Genomic DNA, 23,958 nt, shown 5'->3' on the forward strand with positions numbered 1-23,958 from the left:
TTCTAGATTCCCTCCTAGACCCGAATTAATAACCACGTCATCATCGAACCCATAATAAGGATCCTTCAACAACTTTTGACACCTTTGAAGAAAATCCGTTTTCCTCCCAATTGATTTTCCACAGGACGAATCTCTTCCTTCACAATTCTCCTTCATTTTTTGCCTGGAATCCTGAAAGATTCTGGAAGATTATAAATCTCCTTCCAAATGACGTTTTCTTGTAAAACCTTAATATATTATCTGAAAAAAAAATCTTTTAAGAACTGCAATTGTCTCAAGACAGTCTTCGTCCGTCTACCCAAAACAACAGCAAAAACAAAGTTCAAAACAGATCTAGAAAGTAAGCCAAGTCTCTTTATTATTTTGTTACGAATTTATACTCATAAGTGTTATATGTTATGTTTAAATTTGTGTATGTTTTATGACAAAACTTGTGAAAATTGCTTATTTTTCCTATACGTTGATGTAAAAATAAAATGTTTCGTTTGTTTTCATATTATGTTGATGTAAAAATGAAAAATAAATTATTAATTTATATATATGTTATTGTATTTGTAAACTCTAAATATCATTGTGTTCTGGAACAGGAGTTCTAGACACTTCTTATAACTAGTGTACTTTGGCGCTGGCCGTCTGACAAACGTGAGTTCAAGAGGATGATTCAAGAGTAGGTTTTTGGAGCGTCGCTATTGCGTAATGTTTGCCTTGAATGATCCATAATTCTCTTGAGTATTGTTCTTAATATAAAGGGACAGGTGGGTGTGTGCGTAGATTGCCCGGATGTTATTCCCGGATGGGGCTCTTAGACAGTCAGTCATAGCCCCCAAGGTGGAAGACCCGACCAATGTGGTCAGTGTCTTGCCAGATCCTGGCTCACGACAATATGCTCAAGTGTATTGCTCCGACGAGAGCAATCTTACTTTTCAAAGTTACTAGACACATATGCAAAAGAATCAGATCGCCCAAGAGCATACACAACCAAAACAGGCCCTGAGAAAGGACATACAGTTGCTCAGCCCCGAGAGCATCAGCTTGCCCAAGAGCATACACAACTAAAACAAGCCCTCGGGAAGGACGCACAGTTGCTCAGCCCCAAGAGCATAACTGTAGGCGTGGAGGTGCAGTCGCTCAGCCCCTAGAGCATGACCGCAGTGACAGGTATGGGAGTGACAGAGTTAGGATCAGTGGAAGTCTGACATGGAGGCCTGGAATGTGGAGCTCTTTAGGGCTTAGGTAGCTGTGTCTTGGCAGCTGCTGCAGTGGTATATGGGACGTTCTGTAATGCTCTCAATCTTCTAAATTCCTCTGGACACCTCCTGTTCCAAGCGTGGTGAGATCCACCACACTTCGGACACTTCGGATGGGTCTCTAACCCGTCCTTGTAGGTGTCAATGCATTCTTGAGTGGGATGCCAGCGACTGCAGACTCCACACATCGTTGAATTCCTGCAGTTCTCCTTGTGGTGGCGAAAACGTTCGCAGTTGAAGCAGCGTAGCGGGTCGATGTCTATGTCCTCTATGGGGATAATTCCCCATAGTCTGAGGTCCAGTGACAGTGGGATTGGCCCAATGAAGATGACTGTGACCTTCCTGGTAGGCTGCTTATGGCAGCCCAAATAGCGTTCAGCATGGGCAACATTACTGCAGTCAGTTATGAAGATCAGTGGCATTTTGACAGAATAGTTGGAGACAACTGCTTTCCTCAATTTCTCGGCAGGATCAAGATAGGCTTGGGAGGTTTCCTTGTGAAAAAGGCTGGCACTATCCTGATCCTTGGTTGTAATGATTATGTCACCCTTTAGATTGACTCTAGCAGAGATCTTTATTCCTGGATTCGAGGTTGCAATGGCAACAACCGCTGCATAGGAAGGTACACCTTCCACGGAAGGTAACTTGAATTGTGGCTGGTGCTCTGGATTCTTAGGGGTGGGCCCTGGTTTTGGAGAAGGCTCAACAGTTAAAGTGAGTGTGGCAGTGGCTTTAGCAAGATCTGGAGTAGGCCCAACAGTTGGGGTGAGTGTGGCAAGTAGCTGTGTTAGGCAGGATGTGCAATTGCAGTCTGGCTGATGTGCCTCAGCCAGAGCAGGAGAACGAGTGTCTTTGGAAGGATCCAGGTCCATGGCTGACGCTTCTTCTTCTGTTGTAGGAGTGCTAGTAGGTAGTGTGGCAGTGAAGGTGGCAGTAGGAGGTTTCACTGTCGTTCCATTCTTTTTCTTCTTTGCAGGTGGTATCCTCATTGGTTGAGGAGAGGGGTCAAGAACAGGAAGACTCCGTTCCTGAAAATATCTATTAGGTGCAGCCGTGATGCTGTCGATATCTGAATTTGGTTTAAAACTGAGCCATCTAGGTGGGTTGCCCATGGTCTTCAGCATCTTCTGGAGAACTCCTGGGGTATGGAAGTGTGGGATCTCAATGTTGATGAGCTTCAGAGGTAAGGCTCTCTTGTGCAACGAAGGCTCCCTATTCTTTTTAATGATAAGTCGATTTACGATGTCGTGGTACAGATTGCAATCATTGCATCTGCACCATATCTTGTGCTGGACACAGTCCTAATCAAACTGCAAGCCCAGCTCTGCAGCCAGCTTGAGAGCAGAGAACACAAATTTTCCATTCTGATCATAGTATGCAGTGCATTCCTTTCATTTTTTCCTGTCAAAATGACAAAAGTCTTGACAATGCTGGTGTTACTTGCTATAGCAGAAACAACAGATGAAGGTGCCGCTATGAGAGCTCATTGGAAAGTCGACAGTGTATGTCAGAGCTGAAAATTTCTGCAACCAAACTGGCAGGGAACTCTGTGTCCCCTGTGCTGGGTAGGAGAGTTCTTGAGCTGGCAGAAAGATCATTGCTTGCTTTTTAGAGTGTACAGCCTTGTGCTGGACACGGGCTCTTACATTGGCAACCCATTTTAGAAATTAGGGGGAGGCAGAAGTGAGAGAGACCTGACTGAACGCTCCTTGTGTTAGAGCCATTCTTCAGCTACACCCTCTGTGACTCCGGACTTAAGTGACTACACAAACTGATAAAGTATTTTGAAGAAGACAAAGAAGACTGAATCAGTATTCATCATTAGAAGAAGGAGCCATATTCCTTCCTGTCAAAATTTTATGTCTGAAACTACTCAACGCCATCTGTCTCTTGCTTTATGAATCTTTCGAAAGTCAACTCGTCCTACTTGGTAACAACTTTCGTTCGTTCGTTGTATTGTAGCCAACAATTCCTGTTTGTTCGGGCCTTTCCCTTTTCGACCCGTAGGTAACCTATAAAATGCAGGTTGGTTGTTAAACAAAAGGAAATTTGAAAGGTTTTTAGTTGTAGAGACAGATGCGAACAGAGGAAGGATGATGGTGGTAGTGGAAAGGGGCCTTCATGTCACAATAGTGGTAGTTTGAAGGGGTTGTCATACCTTTGAAACGTAAAAAAATGTTGCAGGTAGGGTTGTCCAACCTTTTACTCCCTCAGGTCCCTACGTAATATTTTAGTAGTTGAAAAAGTTATAGAAAAATGCATGGGGTGACATGTTTAGGGCCTTATGGTGAGGGGATGATATGGATTTAGATGAGGGTTTTAGAGGTTGTTACCTCAGTGGAGGTAGGTTTGACAGCCATTGTCTGTGGATTTCTATGTTTTCGACAATTGCTTTTACCAATGTGGCTGCAGGCTGCCTGGCGTGTTAGGAGTTGATGTCCGCTTGAAGGTTATCCCTCAGTTATGCTGTTTCCCTACATTCTAGCAGGTAGTGCAGGAGGGCCTTTTGTGTTGTGACGTCACAATATTCACAGGGTCTTTCATTATTATTTTCCACCATCTCCCAATTTGTTTTATACCCCAGCCTGAATCTGTGGATGAATATAGCCTGCTCTCTTGGCATGTTTCTGTCAATGGGGGAGGCACTAGGTCTGTGGCCCATGATTGTTTCCTGGGCTACAGTTCTACAGTTCTTAGCTCCAAGGCTCTTGCGTCGGCAGTACGTAGGGATATGTACCCTTGCTTGCTTGCCTGCTTGCTAGATTTCCCAGCCCTTAATGCTGGACACGGGCTCTTGCGTTGGCAGCCCATCCAGGATATTTGTCCGTTAGTTTTGGTGTGCTGTGAGTATTCGGTGAATTTTTTACCGTGTCAATATTTATGTTAAATCTTGAATATAGTTTTATTTTCTGTTTACTGGATATTATTTTCATATAGCTGGTAATTTTTTGCTATTGTTTCAAAAAACTTTTTGAGTAGATTTTGCATAATCTACGTCGTGTACAATAGATGAACGTAACAGAATTGGCGGCCTGGCTGGGATCTAAATTGTTATTCTGCTTGTAATTTAAATATCGTTCGTGAAGTAAACATATTTTGTTACTTGTATAAAATAGCCAGCAAACATGTCTGAGTTTAATACCATCGTGTTTTTTGACGAATTTTGTGAGGATCCGCAAGTTGAGAAGTTAAGTGATCTCAAGAAATCTAACTTAGTGAGTTTAGGCAAACATCGTGAGCTTAATGTTAAAAAATCAATGAAGAGAGAGGATATTAAAGATGTTAGTTAAACATTTGGTTGAAGACGATGTGTTACCTCAGGATGTGTTAGATACGATGGATAGAGAATCGATGTGTTCTGATTTACCTGCCGTGGAACTTGAAAGGCTTAGAATAGATGCTCGTTTAAGAGAAAAAGAATTAGAAGCTCAGGGTGAGCGTAAGAGAAGAGAAGCAAAGTTCAAACGTGAGCAATTAGAAGCAGAATTAAAACGTAAATTATTACAAGGGAGGTGAGAGCCAAAAATAGGGAAGCTCAAAAAAAGCTTCATGAGCTTAATGTTAAAAAAAGAGTTAGAACTTAAAAAAATTAAGCAGACTTGTTCTAGTGATCCTGATAATTCTAGGCAAGTCATTTCCTTTTAATGAAAAGGATTTAGATGAATATTTCGTCTGTTTTGAGACAAAAGCGAAGAAATGTAAGTGGTCAGCAGAAAATTAGGCTTACATGCTATAAGGAGTTTTGTGTGGCAGGCAAAAAAACTATTCTATTCTTGAGTATAGAGTAGCCTATATGATTATGAAATCTTGTAAAATGCTTTTTTACCAGTATATGAATTAACCCCAAAGCTTAGAGGATGAAGTTTAGGAGTTGGACAAAAAAAAGGTAAGCATACATATGTTGAATTTAGTAGAGAACAATCAGATTGGTTTTATAAATGGTGTAAAGCAGCAGAGTGTAGGGATGATTTTGATAGATTAAGAGAAATTATTCTAATTGAACAGTTTAAGAATCATGTTAGTGAGAACATTAAGATTTACTTAAATTTAAGAAAGTTATCTACCCTTTGCGTTGCGAAACAGCTGTATGTGCTGATGGTTATGTACTGGCCCACAAAGAGTCTAGGTCTAATGATAAAAGGTTTAATAGATAAAAAGAATATAGTAATACAGATAAGCATACTGGTACTGATGATGTATATCGAAAGTCTAATTTGGATTTGCATGTCAAGTCTCAAAGCAGTAGTTTTAATACCAATTGTATTACTAGCAGTTCTATAGTATGTAATTATTATAAGAAACCAGGTCACACAGTGTATGAATGTTTTAAGTTGAAAAGGATAGAAGAAGATAAAAGTGTGGCTCTTGTAACTCTACCAAAGTCTCGTTGAGGTTAACATTATAAATAACCATGTTTATTTGACAGGAAGCCTGTTAATTCTAGTGTTTGCTCCAGACCTGTTGATAATGTTTACAAGCCATATACTGCTAAGAGTTTTATTGCAGTTTATGGTGGCTTACTACACCCTGTTTGTATCATGTGTGATACTAGTTGTGCCCAGTCATTTGTTTTGAGGCACCTTCTCCCTGTGACTGAGCATTTGTTTATTGGAAAGTAAGCTCCCATTCAAGGGTTAGTGTTCATCTTAGCGTACATTGTATGGATCTTCATTGTGACTGGTTATTAAGGCTGTTGTTGTTGGTATGGAATGGGAGTTCTAAATACTTCTAATAACTAGGCCTAATGTACTTTGGTGCCGGCCGTCTGACAAACGTGAGTTCAACAGGACGATTCAAGAGTGGGATCCTGGCAGGTGGCTATTGCACAATGTTAGTCTTAATGATCTGAAATTCTCTAGAGTATTGTTCCCAATATAATAAGACAGGGGGAGGCAGAAACAAGAGAGACCTGAATGAACACTACTCGTGTTTGGAGACATTCTTCAGCTACCCCCTTTGTGACTCTGACCTTTAGTGACTACACAACGATAAAGTAGTTTAAAGAGGACAAAGAAGACTGAATCAACATTCATCATTAGAAGCAGAAGCCATATTTCTTGTGTCAAAATTTTATATAAAAAACTACTCAATGCCATCTGTCCCTTGCTTTATAAAAGTCTGGAAAGTCAACTCGTTCGACCAGGTAACAATTTTGCATATTTATCCATTAGTTTGGGTATGCTGAGAGTATTTGGTGGATTTATGTGTAATAGGCTACTGTAAATATCTACAGTATGATAAATCTTAAATGTAGTTTTATTTTCTGTTGGCTGGCTATCTTTTTCATATTGCTGTTATAATGTTTGGCTAGTGTTTAGTGAAGTTTATTAGTAGATTTTGCATAACCTAGATCGTATACGATAGTTGAATGTAGCATTAAACCATCAGTATTATTTCATCTTTGACTTGTTTGGGCTCAAGCTACGTCGTCCTATAGGAAGTTACTCAGTTGCAACTTCTACTTTGCCTATTTCTGCGAGTGCTATACCAGGGAAATTTTACCTTTGAAGTATCAACGGAGTTTTAACCTCCGGAGCAAATATCCCGAGAGATATCGTGTATAAATCAGGGACGTGTTTATAACAGGCCATGATTATCATTCCTAAAATAGTTAACCTTATCTCGAAGGATAAGGTAATGCTAGGACATGTGGGTATGAAAGCCGTTACAACTCCAGATCTCGATGTGCTAAAACTAACACATTTCCTGTTGATCCATTCCTCTTCAAAGTCGCCATCTTTGACGGTTGCCTGGAGAGACTCTGCCTATTATTCTTGGCTTTTTTAATGACTTTCAATCATGGATATTTCAGCTTCTTCCTCATTGACTCAAGTTGAGGTCCCTTTTTCGTGTGTTGGAGAATTTTGTGTCTCCACCCCAGTGTTTTACTTGATTTGCATGCTTTTATTTTTACAAGGCCGGCATACAATCAGTGCCATTGCATAATGTTACAAAATCGCTCAGAAACGCTTAGTTATTTAGTCATATCACTTGAAAATTATGTTTTATATTATTCTTTTAAGGTATGGTATGTTTATGGTATTCCCCCATCATTCCTTCGTGTTTCATGGGTGTTTTTATCAGCCTTGACTTAGGCTATTACATGCTAGATGGTCGCCATGCCTGGTAAACTTTCACTCATGCACCATCTCCTTCTTTCATCTAGCCTCACTGGTTGGGTGAGGCTGTCTATCCTCCCATGCTGTTGATTTGTCATGGTGGCAAGCTGCAGTCTTGAAGGTCCTTCTGGGAGCTGGATAGTGTTCTCAGGTGCCCTAGGGTGGTTGTTTTCATTTTCCACTTAGCGTATACGTTTGACGAGGTGGCACAGGTCTTGGGATGCTGAGTCTACTTATTTTTACCCATTGGAATGCTTTACCCACTGTTCTGTTACTAATTAGTATGTAGTCATTGAAATATTTCTTCTTTACAGGTCGCCTGTGCAATGCAGGTCAAGTCGCCCTGTGGCAACAAGACCTGCCATAAACATACTGATTGTCATTTTTCCAAGGGATCTGTTACAATCTGCGAACCTCCCAAATGCCAGGTTTGCACGGATTTCCTTCACACCAGCATCTATGCTACTGACGTCACCTTGGACTTTCGAGATCGAAGTTGGAGGATGCTCCGACACTGGGTAAGAGGTTTCCTGAAGAGCTCTCAATAAGATGCTCCTTTTTTTCCTTCTCTGGAACTGAAGGAACTTCTCTTTCCCAAGGCTGAAGCGATCTCTGTGTTTGGTAATCAATTACTGACGCTTCAACTCCTGACGGTACCAGAACATCATGCGTATGACGGGAGGTTTCAGTAATCATGGATGTTTCAGTAATCATGGCAGTTTCAGTAGTCATGGCAGTTTCAGTAATCATTGTTCAAACTGCTTATCCTAGCCTCTTTACGGACATTGTATTTCCTATTTATATATACATTGAATATTGATTTATTCCATTCACTTTCTTGTTGCTGTTCTTCTTTTCCAACAGATATATCTCCACCTTCTCTCGTGTAAGGGTTTTGCTGACTATCCAAATGATAATCAGTTGCCTTTTCATTCCTAACTAGTATTAAGGAGGATTCGGTTTTCGGATTTTCCCTTTTCTAGACTTTGTTTGCTACAAATGAAAAGTGATGAGCTATTCGAATCCCAATAAACAACTCCATTTATAAGCAAGAGGTTTCTTGAATTTAAAGGATGTTAATCTTCAATTCTGTCTCAGGATGATTATACAGATGACGACATTTTGGTGTCCTTCTCCCCCCCTCTCCCCTGAGAAGGGGCTAAGCAATTATCAAGAGCCCCTTTGGATATACAGAGGAAATTAGGATAGAAGGAAATGTAAAACAGGGAACAGTATTTGAACCAAAGTTATTCTCAATAGTCAGGGACAAAGTTAATTTAATAAGTGAGAAGATGAGAACCATGATTAGAAATATTAGAATAGAAACCTTAATTTATGTAAATGATATAATGTTCCCTAGCAACAATCTTACAAAGTAGAAAGAGCCATTAGCAACTGCTACAGTTTGGAAGAACTTAAGAAATTTACGTTTAGCACAAACCCATATAAGTCTACGGTATTAGTAAGACTATTTCTAGCACGCTCTCTTGCCTCTTTCACATCTATCCTCCTATCACCCAGAGCTTTCTTCACTCCATCCATCCACCCAAACCTTGACCTTCCTCTCGTACTTTTCCCATCATCTCTTACATTCATCACCTTCTTTAGCAGACAGCCATTTTCTATTCTCTCAACATGGCCTAATCACCTCAACTTATTCATATCCACTATAGCTGCTAACTCATTTCTTACATCAGCTCTCACCCTCACTACTTCGTTCCTAACCCTATCTACTCAAGATACACCAGCCATACTCCTTAGACACTTCATCTCAAACACATTCAATTTCTGTCTCTCCGTCACTTTCATTCCCCACAATTCCGATCCATACATCACAGTTGGTACAATCACTTTCTCATACAGAACTCTCTTTACATTCATGCCCAACCCTCTATTTTTTACTACTCCCTTAACTACCCAACACTTTGCAATCTTCATTCACTCTGATGTACATCTGCTTCCACCCCCCCCCCCCATTTGCTGCAACAACAAATCCGAAGTACTTAAACTGATCCACCTCCTCAAGTAACTCTCCATTCAACATGACATTCAACCTCGCACCACCTTACCTTCTCGTACATCTCATAACCATACTCTTACCGACAGTAACTCTCAACATCCTTCTCTCACACACCCTTTCCAATTCTGTCACTAATCGGCCAAGCTTCTCTTATGCATCTGCAACTAGCACAGTATAATCCGGAAACAACAACTGATTTACCTCCCATTCATGATTATTATCATCTACTAGTTTCAATCCTCATCCAAGCACTTGAGCATTCACCTCACTCACCACTCCATCACCATACATTTTAAACAACCACCGCGATATCACACATATCTGTCTCAGCCCCACTCTCACCGGAAACCAATCGCTCACCTCATTTCCTATCCTAATACATGCTTTACTACCTTTGTAGAAACTTTTCACTCCTTGCAACAACCTTCCACCAACTCCATATAACCTCATCACATTCCATATCTCTTCCCTATCAACTCTATCATACACTTTCTCCATATCCATAAACGCAACATACACCTCTTTACCTTTTGCTAAATATTTCTCTCATATCTGCCTAACTGTAAAATTCTGATTCATACAACCCCTACCTCTTCTAAAACCAACATGTACTTCTAAGATTGCATTCTTTGTCTTATCCTTAGTCATTTTAATCAGTACTCTACCATACACTTTTCGAATTACACTCAGCAAACTAATACCCTTGAATTACAACACTCCTGCACAACTCCCTTACACTTATATAGTGGTACAATACACGCACAAACCCAATCTACTAGTACCATTGACAACACAAAAGATATTCTAAACAGTCTCAACAACCATTCAAGTACAGTTAACCCCCTTCCTTCAACATCACAGCTCTCACACCATCCATACCAGATGCTTTTCCTACTCTCGTTTCATCTAGTGCTCTCCTCACTTCCTCTATCGTAATATCTCTCCTTCTCATCTCCCATTACTGGCCCCTCAACACCTGCAACAGAAATTATATCTGCCTCCCTATTATCCTCAACATTCAGTAAACTTTCAAAATATTCCACCCATCTTTTCCTGGCCTCCTCTCCTTTTAACAGCCTTCCATTTCCATCTTTCACTGTCTTTTCAATTCTTGAGCTAGCCTTCCTTACTCTCATCACTTCTTTCCAAAACTTCTTCTTATTCTCTTCATAAGAATGACCCAATCCCTGACACCACCTCAGGTCAGCTGTCCTCTTTGCCTCACGTACCTTGCACTTTACTTCCACATTTTTCTCTCTATATTTTTCATACTTCTCTATACTATTACTCTGCAGCCATTCTTCAAAAGCCCTCTTTTTCTCTTCCACTTTTACCTTCCCTTTTTCATTCCACCATTCACTGCCCATCCTCATGCTGCCTCCAACAACCTTCTTACTACACACATCACTTGCAATCCCAACAATTTTTTTTTACTAACTTCCACTCCTCCTCTAAATTACCGGTTTCTCTTACTTTCACTTCGTCATATGCCATTTTCAACCTTTCCTGATATTTACTTTTTACCCCCGGTTTTATTAGCTCTTCAACCCTCACCAGTTCCCCGCTTACATCCCCCTACTCTATTCCCCCACTCTTTTGCTACAACTAATTTTCCTTCCACCAGAAAATGATCAGACATACCGTTAGCCATACCCCTAAACACGTGCTCGTCTTTCAATCTTCCAAACATTCTTATAGTTATCAACACATAATCCATTAATGCCCTTTCTACTACTCTTCCATTTACCACTCTTACCCATGTAAACTTATTTGTATCTTTCTTTTTGAAAAAGCTAGAACTTATCACTATCTCTTGCTCAACACACATATCTACCAGTCTTTCACCACTCTCATTTTCACCTGGTACGCCATACTTCCCAATGACACCTTCTACCTCTCCAGCGCCCACTCTAGCATTTAAGTCACCCATGACAACTACATAATTCCTTCTACCCAGTCCTTTTACACAGCTAGTTAATTCATTCCAGAACTCATTCCGCTCTTCTTCACTTTTCTCACTACCTGGCCCATACGCACTGACAAACGCCCAACATTCCCTACCCAACCTAACCCTTACCCACATTAACCTAGATGATATCTCCTTCCATTCCACTACTTTACCTGTCATCCATTCACTCAGCAATAAAGCCACACACTCTCTCGCTCTTCCCCTTTCAATCCCAGACACTCTACCAGACATTTCACCAAACATCACTGCACCCTTTCCTTTCATCTTTGTCTCACACAAGGCCAATACATCCATCCATCTACTTCTAAACATACTTCCAATCTCACATCTTTTACTCTCTATCGTACTACATTCACGCACATTCAAACACCCCAAAACTAGAGTGTGGGGAGCAGTCACTCTCCCCACAGCTCCATCTCTTTGATAACGTCTCACAGGATTTTTTATACAGAAGAGGGGGTTCCCAGCCCCCTCGTCCCGTCCCTTTTAGTCGCCTCTTACGACACGCATGGATAACGTTGGCGCTATTCTAATTGTTTTTATGCCCCCACGGCCACAGGGGGCATATATATATATATATATATATATATATATATATATATATATATATATATGTGTGTGTGTGTGTGTGTGTGTGTGTGTGTTGTATTGAAAAGATATTTCTCCTAAAAATCTTTCGTTTTCTGAGAGAGAGAGAGAGAGAGAGAGAGAGAGAGAGAGAGAGAGAGAGAGAGAGAGAGAGAGAGAGTCAGATTCTTGATGCTCTCCCATACTGATGGCACAGTAGTATTTTTTTCTGCTTCTCTTCTCACACAGCTACGACCAATAACAGTCAACCCATGACCCAAGTACGAAATATATTGTGTAGTCCAAAAAGATCAACATTTCTCTTATCAGTTCCAAGGGAATCGTGGAAGGATCTTCAGAAGCAAGTCCAATTCCTTCCAGGAGGATTTAGATGTTTTGTTCAGAGCACCTATTGGATGGCTTCTCTTTTTGGGAACAATAAATATGAGTCGAGGAGTTCACTCACTCTTTTCATGGTCTAGGTTCCTCATTGCCCTCTCAACAAAACTGTGATTGTGGGCACATTACTAGAAGTAGGTGCAAAGTGCTGCAATCTGCAGAAAATTCACTTTCATTGGCTACCTCCTACAGAGACATCATAGGTTGCATACTTTTACTTCTAACTTCAAGGGCAACCACATTTGACCCAGTAATGAACATCAAGTCTTCTCCATCTTCTTCTTCCTCTTGACAGTAATACATTGGGTCCTTCTCTTTGGTTACAGTCCATTTCCCCTTTTGCCTACACACATACACACACAAACTGAATAGTCTGGCATATTCTTTACATATTCTCTTTTGTCATCATGCACCTGACAACACTAAGATCACCAAACAATTGTTTTTCACCTAAGGGATTACTGCACTGTAGTTATTCAATGGCCAATTTACTCTTGGTAAGGGTAGAAGGGACTTTTTAGCTATGGTGACCAGCTCTCCTAGGAGGACACTCCAAAATCAAATCATTGTTCCTTAGTCTTGGGTAGTGCCATAGCCTCTTTACCATGGTTTTCCACTCCTTGGGTTAGAGTTCTCTTGCTTGAGGGTACATCGGGCACACTATTCTATCATATTTGTCTTCTTGTTTTGTTAGTGTTTATGGTTTATATAGGAGATATTTATTTTAATGTTGTTACTCTTTTTTTTAAATTTAATTTTTACTTGTTTCCTTTCCTCACTGGGCTATTTTCCATGTTGGAGCCCCGGCCTTATAGCATTGTACTTTTCCAAATAGGGTTGTAGCTTAGCAAATAATAATAATAATAATAATAATAATAATAATAATAATAATAATAATAATAATAATAATATCATATAAGAAAGGAACTTATTGTTTAGACAAACGAGCAGTTTGTGGCTTATAGTGAACGCTTCTACAACGGCTCAGTTTTCTTTGGTTTTGCTTAATCTCAGTTTTAGAAAAATTTTAATGAAAACAGTAACCACATTATTGAATGTTCTTCTTAAGTCTTGGAGTTTACTTATTTATTCTTTTGGAAGTTCAAATTTGGATGGTATAATGTTGCATCTTGTAATTATTGTGTGTTGAGAGAAGATTTAATTATCTGGAGAATCAGGAGATTACAAAACTAAAGGTTGGAAAGGATGGCAGAAGTAAAGATTAAACTGAATCAAAACAGTGACAAAGAATACAGGTAAAATGAAGCAATAAAACTTTCATTTTATTAATTATTATTCTTTGTTGTATAGCTTACGAACTTCCTACCAATCTAACGTTAAAGTATTATTAATAAGAGCAGAAACAAAACCTTAATCCCTCGTTTGTTGGGAGAATCGAACGCTGGCCTTTCCATTTGAGTCAATATGACGTTGCCACCATACCACAAGGCGACCTCGTGACCAGTGTAATTTCCGGGAAGTTATATGTATAAGAGAGTTGTGCCTGATCAGTGAGTGACTCACTGTCCGAGATGGTACTTTCCCGGCCAATATCAGTCAGGGGAACTATATAAAGAGTGACTTTGTAATGATGCACTCTTAAACAGCCTTGCATATGGTTAACTTTTAAGATTTTATGATTGTTTTTATAATTATTCGTAAAGAAATTGATTGCATTTTTTTATGACATTTACGAAAAAATAGTGATATTTTACATATATAGTTTGAGAAAAAGAATTCAAAGTTTTAGAAAGAGTTGCATCAAGATTATCCAACCGTTCGTGTATCCAAAACCCTTGTATCGAGAGAGGGTCTGCCCCTCTCTTTTCTTCCTCTCCTCTACCTCTCTTTTTCCCTAGTTCCTTAATCTTTCCCATCCCGAGTACCTGCGTTAGAGCTATAAACTGGATTGAGGACTTATTCATTGAGTGGAAAATTATGTTTTCTTAGAGAGAGAGAAACCACTTCGTTCTTGTCGATGGTATAGCAGTTGTTCTGACTTCCAACCCTGGCCGATTCCACCTAATTAATTACTAAGAGTTGTTAGATTTATCTCTAACAGGCATCAAATTAGGGGTAAGTCTTTATATATCAACTTACCTGCACTGTAAAAGCGTTGCAATCAACTGGATTCTTGATAAAAGATTATGTTCAAACTTAAATGTTCACTATTCAATGGCAGGAACACTCGTTCCAAGGAATGCGATCGTCTTCCGGGTATAACGATTTGAGCTCAACTGACGCTTCTAGTCAGATTCAACTTGAAAACGACTCCCGTTTTCTTTCCTTAGTTCGAACGTTCTCGAACATTCGTTGAAAAATAAAGACGGGAAATCAAAACTGTTTCCTTATAAGGAATACATTTAACATTTAATTAGTTAATTCAATTAGAATACAAAAAAAGGGAAAGTTAAACATTTACATTTAATATTAACAAAAGGCAATCATTCAGTTTACTTATCATCCATGTCCGAACACCAAAACAAAACAGAAAAGTAAGAACTACTTAACTAAACAATTCGACTATTTCCAATGAATGTAATTACCTGTCTCCAATCAACTATTTCTACATCTTCCCCAAACAACAAAAAGAAAAGTGGTTACACAAAGAACCATTTTGACAGATTAACTCTACCACAAAAGAACACTTACAAAACGAGAAAAAAACATTATTTACAATCTACCCTCCCGAGCTAAGTTTCTTATCAAATTTCTGGAGGCAAGAGCAGTACTGCGGGTAGGCCTGGTAGATACTTCATCCGGTGAAGCTGTTCCAGTGTCAAGTATTTCATCTGTCTCAAAGTTACCAACATTGTCCTCTTGTTCAATTTGAACATGTAAATTAGGATCGTTAAGCTCAGAATATAATTCTAAAGGTATTAAAAAACTAACATTAATTACGCTTTCAGTTTTATCAGGCTTAACGATACGAACAGTACGAACAAGCCCTTCGTCGTCACTGAATGTTTCAATAATTCTAACAAAGGGCCAATAAGTTCTAGATCTTGAAGGCAATTTAAAAAGAGCAATTTCCCCTTTTTCCCATTTTCTTGGAGGCTGAAAGGAAGATCTGTCCTTTTCCTTTAAACTTAATAGATATTCAGAAAGCCACTTTTCCTTAAAGCTTTCGTAAAGTCCATCTCTAGTTTCCAAAGTATGAGCAAGGAGAGAAGAATACTCATTCTCCTCATCATACTCCCACTCAGGAACCTGTTCAGAATCACCGAACATTAAAGAAGGAATGAATCTGCCAACCAAGAAATGATTTGGAGAAATTATATCTAACTCATTCTCACAAGATCTATAGGTTAAAGGCCTATTGTTTAAAATTTTCTGAATGTCAGAGAGGAAAGTGACAAATTCAGAGAATGAAGGAGTATATCTACCAAGTGTTTTAAAAAGGCAATGCTTCACAGTTTCAATCAATCTTTCCCAAACAGCACCATACCACGCTGCGTATACAGGGATAGTCTTATGTGAAATTGTAGCGCCCCTAAACTTCTCCTCAAACTCAGAAGAAGTAAGTAACTGTTCAATTATATTACCAGCCTGTAAAAAGGATTTGGCATTGTCAGAATAAACAGCGACAGGAACACCAAACCTATTAGAAAATCTAATGAAAGCCAATATAAATTCTGAAGTTGACATAGACTGGACAACTTCCAAATGTATAGCTCTTGTATTAAAACAAGTGAAAATAAGAATGTACGCCTTAAATTTTTCTCCATTTTTCTCCTTCAACCATAAGTGGCCTGTATAATCTACACCAGTATGAGCAAAAGGCACACTCAAATTAACCCTGGAAGAAGGAAGCAAAGAAGGAGAAGGGTACTTCACTGTGCTAGCATTATAACGCTTGCATACAATACAATCCTTCAGGACAGACAAAACAGCTTGCCTGGCCTTTACAATCCACAAACCATGCATAATCAAAAAACTAAGAGTGGATTGCAAACCCATATGCATAGACTTACAATGGGCATAATAAATCAACAACCGAGTCAAGTGATGCTTCTTGTCAACAAGAATAGGACTGACAATCTAAAATTTTAAAGTAATATTCTTGTCAATCCGGCCTTTAGTTCGCATTATACCATTCACGTCCAAAAACAAATTGAACTGCCTAACTAAAGGTGGAACTTCCACTGAAGAATCTCTACTCTTCAGATAAGATAATTCAAGAGGAAAAGCTTCCTCTTGCATCAACCTTAGAAGGTAATTAGAAGCTGCCTCAACAGGGTCAGCTTGAATTTTCCTAAACTTATGTACAACAGTAAATAACTTAGAAACTACACTTATAAGTCTAGAAAAACTAGAAAAATTATTAATATTTACAAGAGGTTCCTTTTTAGGGAACATTACAGGAGAAATTAAGTCACCCTTCATATTATCAGGAATACAACCCAAAAGACCCTTAGGCCACTCGTCAGGAGAATTCACCCAAGAAGGCCCTTTGATCCAAAGACTGAAATTTTCAAGAAAGTGCTTACTAGTACAAGGTTTAGTTAGTAAATCAGCCTGATTGCTAGATGAAGGAATATAAGCTAATGAAACTCTACAAAAAATATCAGAAATCCTATCTAACAGACTAGAAATTTCCTTCAACCTATTATTTACAAATGTGTTTCTCTTAGGAGTCCTGTTGGTTAGAATCCAACTAAGAACTACTTGGCTATCTATGAAAAGAGTTATGCTTTCAATTTCAGCACAATTTAATAGATTACTTCCGAAAATGGTGTCAAAACACTTCAAAGCTAATTGAGCATCCAAAAGTTCCAAAGTAGGGAGAGTCTTCTCCTTAATAGGGCTAACCTTGGTTTTAGAAAATATCAGGGAACTATGATCATCTTGCACAGCATACATAGCACAACCATAGGCTTCCTTAGAAGCATCGGCAAACAAAAACAGCTTAACAGGAGTATCATTTTTATAAGTTTGTCTAGAAAAGGAAGTCTGACTAACTTCACTGTAAGAATTACAAAATTTACTCCATAGTTTAAAAATTTCAGCACTAGCTGTTTCATCCCAGTTCGTAACTTGCTGGCACAACTTACGAATAATAAGCTTGCCCTGCAGCATTATAGGTGCAAATATTCCAATAGGATCAAAGAAAGATGACAAAGCCGACAAAATCTGACGCTTTGAGGAAGCACCCTTGTTCAATTGCTTAACCTTTAATTGTAAGGTATCTTGGTCAGAGTCATAAATATATCCTAAAATCTTCATTTCAGAAGAAGCTACCTTTTCATCTTCATCAAGAGTAGACAACAAAGCAAGAATGTTAGAACCCCACTCCCGTAAAGGCAACCCCCTTGAATTCATAATTTTCTTAATAGAATTGATAATAAATGGCATCTGGGCTCCCTGATTAGAAGAGAGCACTAAGTTATCCATATAAAATTTGTCTCTAATCAGAGAAGCTACTTCATTCCCTCTATAGCTAGACAAATGATGTTGAATAATACAGTATAATTCAATATAAAGGGAGAACTTACAAATCCAAAAATTATAGTATTATATCTATAAGCAACAAACTTCCCATTTATCTTTCTAAAGAAACAAAATCTATTTCGATCTGCCTCTAAAGATAACCTAACTTGGAGAAAAGCTTTGACTATATCAGCTACAACTACATAATCATTAGGCCTATTCCTGAAATCCAAAACCAAAGACAACAAGTTGTTCATCAAATCAATACCAGGGAACGCGGCTTCATTTAATGAAGGAGCTTTTCCCACCTTTAAACTACAATTAAATACAGGACAGATTTTAGTGGTGACATTTTCATCATTTCTGATGACAGGACGATGAGGAATGAATATTTAGCAAATTCAGCAACTTGTTGGTCTTCATAAGGAAGGGAATTTTCATCTTTAATCCCAATCGATTCTAAATTATATTAATTGTCGAGTCCATACTCTACACAAGATTCAGGAAAGATATCATTCAATGGATCGAACTTATAGCTTACTGGATTGACTGCAAAATTCACTAATAGCTTCTGTTTTCCAAGTTGCTTAGGAGGAACAAATTCCATAAGTCTATTATCCTCAGGCTTAGAAGTCTGTTTACTCTCCAAATTAAGGGAAGAATTATAAAAAAAACTCTAGATTCTCTGTTACATTCAGGTATATATTTAATTTCCTTATTAGGAATAAACCTAACAGATTTAGCTTTACCATTACCTCTTGGTCTATTTTCCAAGATTTTATTACTATCAATTTTAGGACAAGACTCTACTTTTCTTACAGGTTTACAAGGGTTATAAGAATCAATTCTCTTATAAAAAAGCTTCCTTTGAGAAGGATGAACAAAATTGACTACTGTACCAAATGGAATAACCCCATTGGCCAACTTAATTACTCTAACCTTAATATTAAACAACTCTACAGAGTCTAAATCTAATAGATTAAATTCCTGAAGGATATCATTCCCTAGGATACCTAATATATTTACAATTTCAGAATTCCTCCCTGGGTAATTATTACATACAGAATAACCAGCAGATTCCATATTTTTAACTACAAAAGGCAGCATAGGAATTTGTATGGAAAGATTAAAATTTTCCAATGCAAAAAACAGACAACTAGTCTTTTTCCCACAAGGCATTATTAAATCAGCTACCAAGTGAAATCCATCACTAACTCTAGCTGACAACCCAAAAGAAGAAACTAACCTAGATAAAGGAGCACCACAATAATCTCCTAATCTACTATCAACCATCTGTTTACTAATAACACTAAACTGGGCTCCAGTGTCTAATACAAAACAACATTTATAAGATTTCCTACCCCTACCAACTTTGAGGGTAATGAAGGGAACAAATATTTCAGACCCTGATTGACAACATAATAATTTTTTACCAAGATCCTTACTAGCATGAGGGCACATTGCTCCATGATGTTCAGATTTATTACAAAAAAAAACATTTATAAGGTAACAATGATTTATTTCCCGGACATTCCGAGGCCCCATGCCTATCACTCAAGCATTTAATACATAAAGTTAATTCTTCAGCTCTACTCTTCCTAGATTGTAAAGTGTCAAACCTAGTACATCTAGAAGAGTTATGACCAATTTCTTCACAAAATTTACACCTACCAGAAAATAAAGGTTTACTGGTAAATTGCACTTTAGAGTCATTACTGGAAGAAGATCTATTACCAAACTTAGATTGCTGGAAATTACGGTCTTTACCTTCAAATTTAACTTCTTTACCTTCATGTTTAACTTTAGGTTTTGCACCAGAATTTTCATTATGACCTAAACTAAGGCGTGCAATAATACTCTGATAGTTATCTAACAACTGGTTAAAATTAGGATAGGAAGATCCTGTAGTTCTAGAGAGTTCTATCAAAAAATTTCTAGGAAGCTTCCTATTTACAATTTTGCTAGTTAGCAATAGAGCAGCCGAATCAACTTCAATCAGATCTATACCAAGTCCCTTCAAGTCAATGAATTTATTATTCAAAGATCTAACTAAAGATTCTACTTCACTAAGGGATTTTACTTCAAAATGTTCAAAACTTCACCTATTACTTGATCAATTATGTTGTCTTGATCTAGAAAATTAAGATCTAATTGCTTAAAAGCCAAATCAAAACCCTTATCATCCACTGTAATGTTTTCTACTACACTTAAAGCTTCACCTAACAAATAACCTTTTAAATAAATAAACTTTTGAGCACTAGTTAGGTTAGGCATACCAGCCAAAGCATTATTAAAAGCCTTCTTAAAGTTAAAATAGGCAAATGGATTAGCTGCATTGTTTTCAAACTTCTGAATTTGAATAGGAGGGAGAGGCAACTTTACAATTTTACTAGAACTATTTTGAGGAGTATTCTTACCTCCAAACAAATTATCAAATCTTACTCTAAATTCAGACAGAGTTTTCTGTACTTCATAATGATAGTCTCTTGCTGCTTGCATAATACTAACTAGTTCATCTTCAGCAGCAATTTCACAAATACTTGCATCAAAATTCTCAACTATTACTAAATTAGCATAAATTTTGGTAATAAATTCTTGCAACAAATGACCATTAATTTGATCATCGTTTAAAGAGTCAATCTTCCTAATATCGATCCTTGGGCACACAGCATCATCAAGAAGGGACTAGGGTGGAGTTGGATACAACCACCTCCAATCTTCCACCAATTCTTCCAACCCTCAACCCCCATCCTAAAAGAATATGTCCTAGAACTCTTGAACAAGACGGTGATCCAGAGGGTAAAGTCCACCAGGTTCCAGGGAGGACTGTTTTGTGTACCTAAGAAAGACTCAGACAAACTCCGAGTCATTCTCGACTTGTCCCCTCTCAACAAGTTCATTGCGAAATACAAATTCAAAATGCTGACTCTTCAACATATAAGATCCCTATTGCCTCACGAGGCTTAAACTGTCTCAATAAACTTGGCGGATGCCTATTGGCACATTCCAATGAATCACCAAGCTTCCTCCTACCTAGGATTCAGGCTCCAAAGAAGAAACTACACCCTTCGGGCTCAACGTGGCTCCAAAACTCGCAAACACGATCGTCCACCAGCTACGCCTTCAAGGCGTCCAGGTGATGGCTTACCTAGACGATTGGCTAGTCTGGGCGACATCGTAAGAGGAAAGTTTGCGTGCCTGCAGAAAGGTGACCCAATTCCTGGAATATCTGGGTTTCAAAATCAACACCAAGAAGTCTCGCCTGTCTCCATCTCAGAAGTTTCAATGGTTAGGAATCCGTTGGAATTTTCAGTCACACCGCCTTTCCAACCATCTGAAGAAAAGGAAGGAAATAGCCGGATCTGTCAAAAGACTTCTAAAATCCAAATGGAGTTCAAGACGACCGCAGGAGCGAGTACTCGGCTCCCTTCACTTCGCCTCAGTGACAGACCTAGTGCTACGAGCACAGCTAAAGGATGCTTCGGGAGTCTGGAGACGAAATGCATCCATCGCTCGAAGAGATCTCAAGAGACCCCTACCAAACAGGCTTCGCTCACTCCTCAAGCCGTGGTTGGAAGCAAGGATCTTGAAAAGAGCTGTTCCTCTTCAACCACTACCTCCATCGATCAACATCCACACGGATGCCTCGCTGGAGGGATGGCGGGTCACTCCCACCAACGACAAGTTCAAGGAACGTGGTCTCATATGTTCAAGACGTTTCACATCAACATCTTGGAGGCCATGGCGGCTCCTCTCACTCTGAAGAAACTATCCCCTCGTCCTTCGATCTACATTCCTCTAATTCTGGACAGCTCCGTGGTGGTCAGATGTCTCAACCACCAGGGCTCAAGATGGCCCCACCTTAACCAAGTGCTGCTACCCATTTTCCGCCTGGCAGACAGGAAGAAATGGCACTTGTCTGCAGTTCACCTGCAAGGATTCCACGATGTGATGTTGCACGCTCTATCGAGGACAAGCCCCATAGAGTCAGAATGGTCCCTAGAGGCAAGATCATTCTCCTTCATCTCCTGTCAAGTCCCGGAACTGTAGATCGACCTCTTCGCGATGAGCGACAACAATCAACTTCCTCTGTGTGTGGCCCCATACGAGGACCCCAAAGTGGAAGCAGTGGACGCCATGTCCCTAGACTGGAACAGATGGTCCAAGATTTACCTGTTCCCTCCACCTAATCTTCTGCTGAAAGTCATCTCCAAACTGAGAACCTTCAAGGGAACAGCAGCCCTAGTTGCTCCCAAGTGGCCCTGCAGCAACTGGTTTCCCCTAGTCCTGGAGCTACAGCCCAAGCTGATCCCTCTGCCGGGCCCAGTTCTCTCCCAGCAGGTGCAGAAGTCGACTGTCTTTGATTTATCAAAGAAAGTCCGAGACCTTCATCTCATGATTTTCTCTCCCTAGCCGTGAAGAAAAGGTTTGGAATCTCGAAAAACAGTTTAGACTTCCCAGAGGAATACAAAACAAAGTCTACCAGAAGGCAATATGAATCATCCTGGAAGAAGTAGGTGTCCTTTGTCAAGGCAAAAAATCCTACGGAAATCTCCACAGATTTTTGTATGTCCTTCTTTATTCACCTTCATGGACAAGGCTTAGCAGCCAACACGATTTCCACTTGTAAATCGGCCTTGACAAGACCACTACTGTACGCCTTCCAGATAGATTTGTCCAACGAAATCTTTAACAAACTTCGAAGGCATATGCTAGACTCTGTCTTGCAACCCCACTGAGACCCATCTCCTGGTCTCTGGATAAGGTGTTCCATTTTGCCTCTAGCTTGGACAACAAATCTTGCCCTATGAAAGACTTGACTCAAAAGGTAATTTTCCTTTTTACTCTCGCATCGGGAGCACGAGTCAGTGAAATAGCGGAATTATCAAGAGAAGAGGGCCAGATACAGTTCACCAATACAGGGGAATTTACCCTCTTCCCCGACCCTACGTTTCTCGCTAAAAACGAACTCCCCACCAAGAGATGGGGACCTTGGAAAATCTGCCCTCTGACGAAGATGTCTCTCTATGCCCAGTGGAGAGTCTTAAAGTCTATCTTCGAAGAAATTCAGACTTTGGCGGAGGACAGCTTTTTAAAGGAAAAACATCAGGCAGTGACCTGTCCCTTAAACAACTAAGGGCGAAAATCACCTTCTTTATTCGCAGAGCGGATCCTTACAGTACACCCGCAAGTCATGATCCTAGGAAAGTCGCCTCTTCCCTAAATATCTTCCAAGGTATGATTTCGAAAGCCTCCGATCTTTCGCAGGCTGGAAATCCTCGAGGGTGTTCTTTAAAAACTATGCGAAGCAGGTGCACAAAGTGAAGCGATTCATGGTAGCAGCAGGTAGTGTGTTGAAACCTGCTGCTTAGTGCTGCGTAGAACAGTGAGTTATTTCGTGACTCAAACCCAACGGGTGCCTGTGTTGACCCTAGTGCGATACATAGTGATTTCAGGTGACACTTAGAGTCACAAAAGACTGTTCTTCCACAAGGTGAAGTGACATAGACTCTAACACGTATGCCATATGTTCTTGGACATGAAGTGTATTGTGACTCTTAAAGACTTTAGTTCCCCTGATACTTATGTGTATAAAGGGAAGTTCTTTCCTTTCAGATTCCACATCATCGTCTTTATTTCAGTTCATAGTCTATGTCTGTTAATCACTTACTTTATTCGCAGAGCGGATCCTGACAGTACACCCGCAGGTCATGATCCTAGAAAAGTCGCCTCTTCCCTAAATTTCTTCCAAGGAATGGATTTTGAAAGCCTCCGATCTTTCACAGGGTGGAAATCCTCGAGGGTGTTCTTTAGCCACCAATGGGTGCCGGTCCCAAGCCTGGATAAATAGGGAGGATTGGTGTCAGGAAGGGCATCCGGCCGTAAAAACCTGTGCCAAAACCTTAAATGGAATGAGCCAAAATAGGGAAAGAGGTAATACTGGGGCGTATTCCGTAAACGACGCACAGAGACATCGCCCGAACTCTGTGATAAGGCGAGGGTTACTGCATCAGGAGCGGGTGGAGCTAAAGAAGCGAGCTCACTTTGGACTCAGAATATCTCAGCTTAATGTTGGGTCCATGACTGGGAGAGGTAGGGAAGTGGCTGACTTGATGAGGGAAAAGAGAGTAGATACTATATGTTTCCAGGAAACATGATGGAAGGGAAATAAAGCTAAAGAGTTGGGTGATGGATATAAGCTATATT

General features: G+C 39.5%; 1 protein-coding gene across 1 annotated transcript; it reads right to left on the minus strand.

Annotated features, from left to right (window-relative positions):
* Positions 1-1,222: 1,222 nt before the first annotated feature.
* On the minus strand, positions 1,223-2,359 carry LOC137618913 (uncharacterized). Its single transcript, XM_068349117.1, has one exon. It carries the CDS (start codon positions 2,357-2,359, stop codon positions 1,223-1,225), a length of 1,137 nt encoding a protein of 378 aa, XP_068205218.1.
* Positions 2,360-23,958: the final 21,599 nt, after the last annotated feature.

The sequence above is a fragment of the Palaemon carinicauda genome, chromosome 25 (genome assembly GCF_036898095.1).
Source record: "Palaemon carinicauda isolate YSFRI2023 chromosome 25, ASM3689809v2, whole genome shotgun sequence".
NCBI classification, from domain to species: Eukaryota; Metazoa; Arthropoda; class Malacostraca; order Decapoda; family Palaemonidae; genus Palaemon; species Palaemon carinicauda.

Coding starts and splice junctions, on each gene's coding strand:
- LOC137618913 (XM_068349117.1), bottom strand. CDS start 2,359: ATGGGCAACCCACCTAGATGGCTCAGTTTTAAACCAAATTCAGATATC.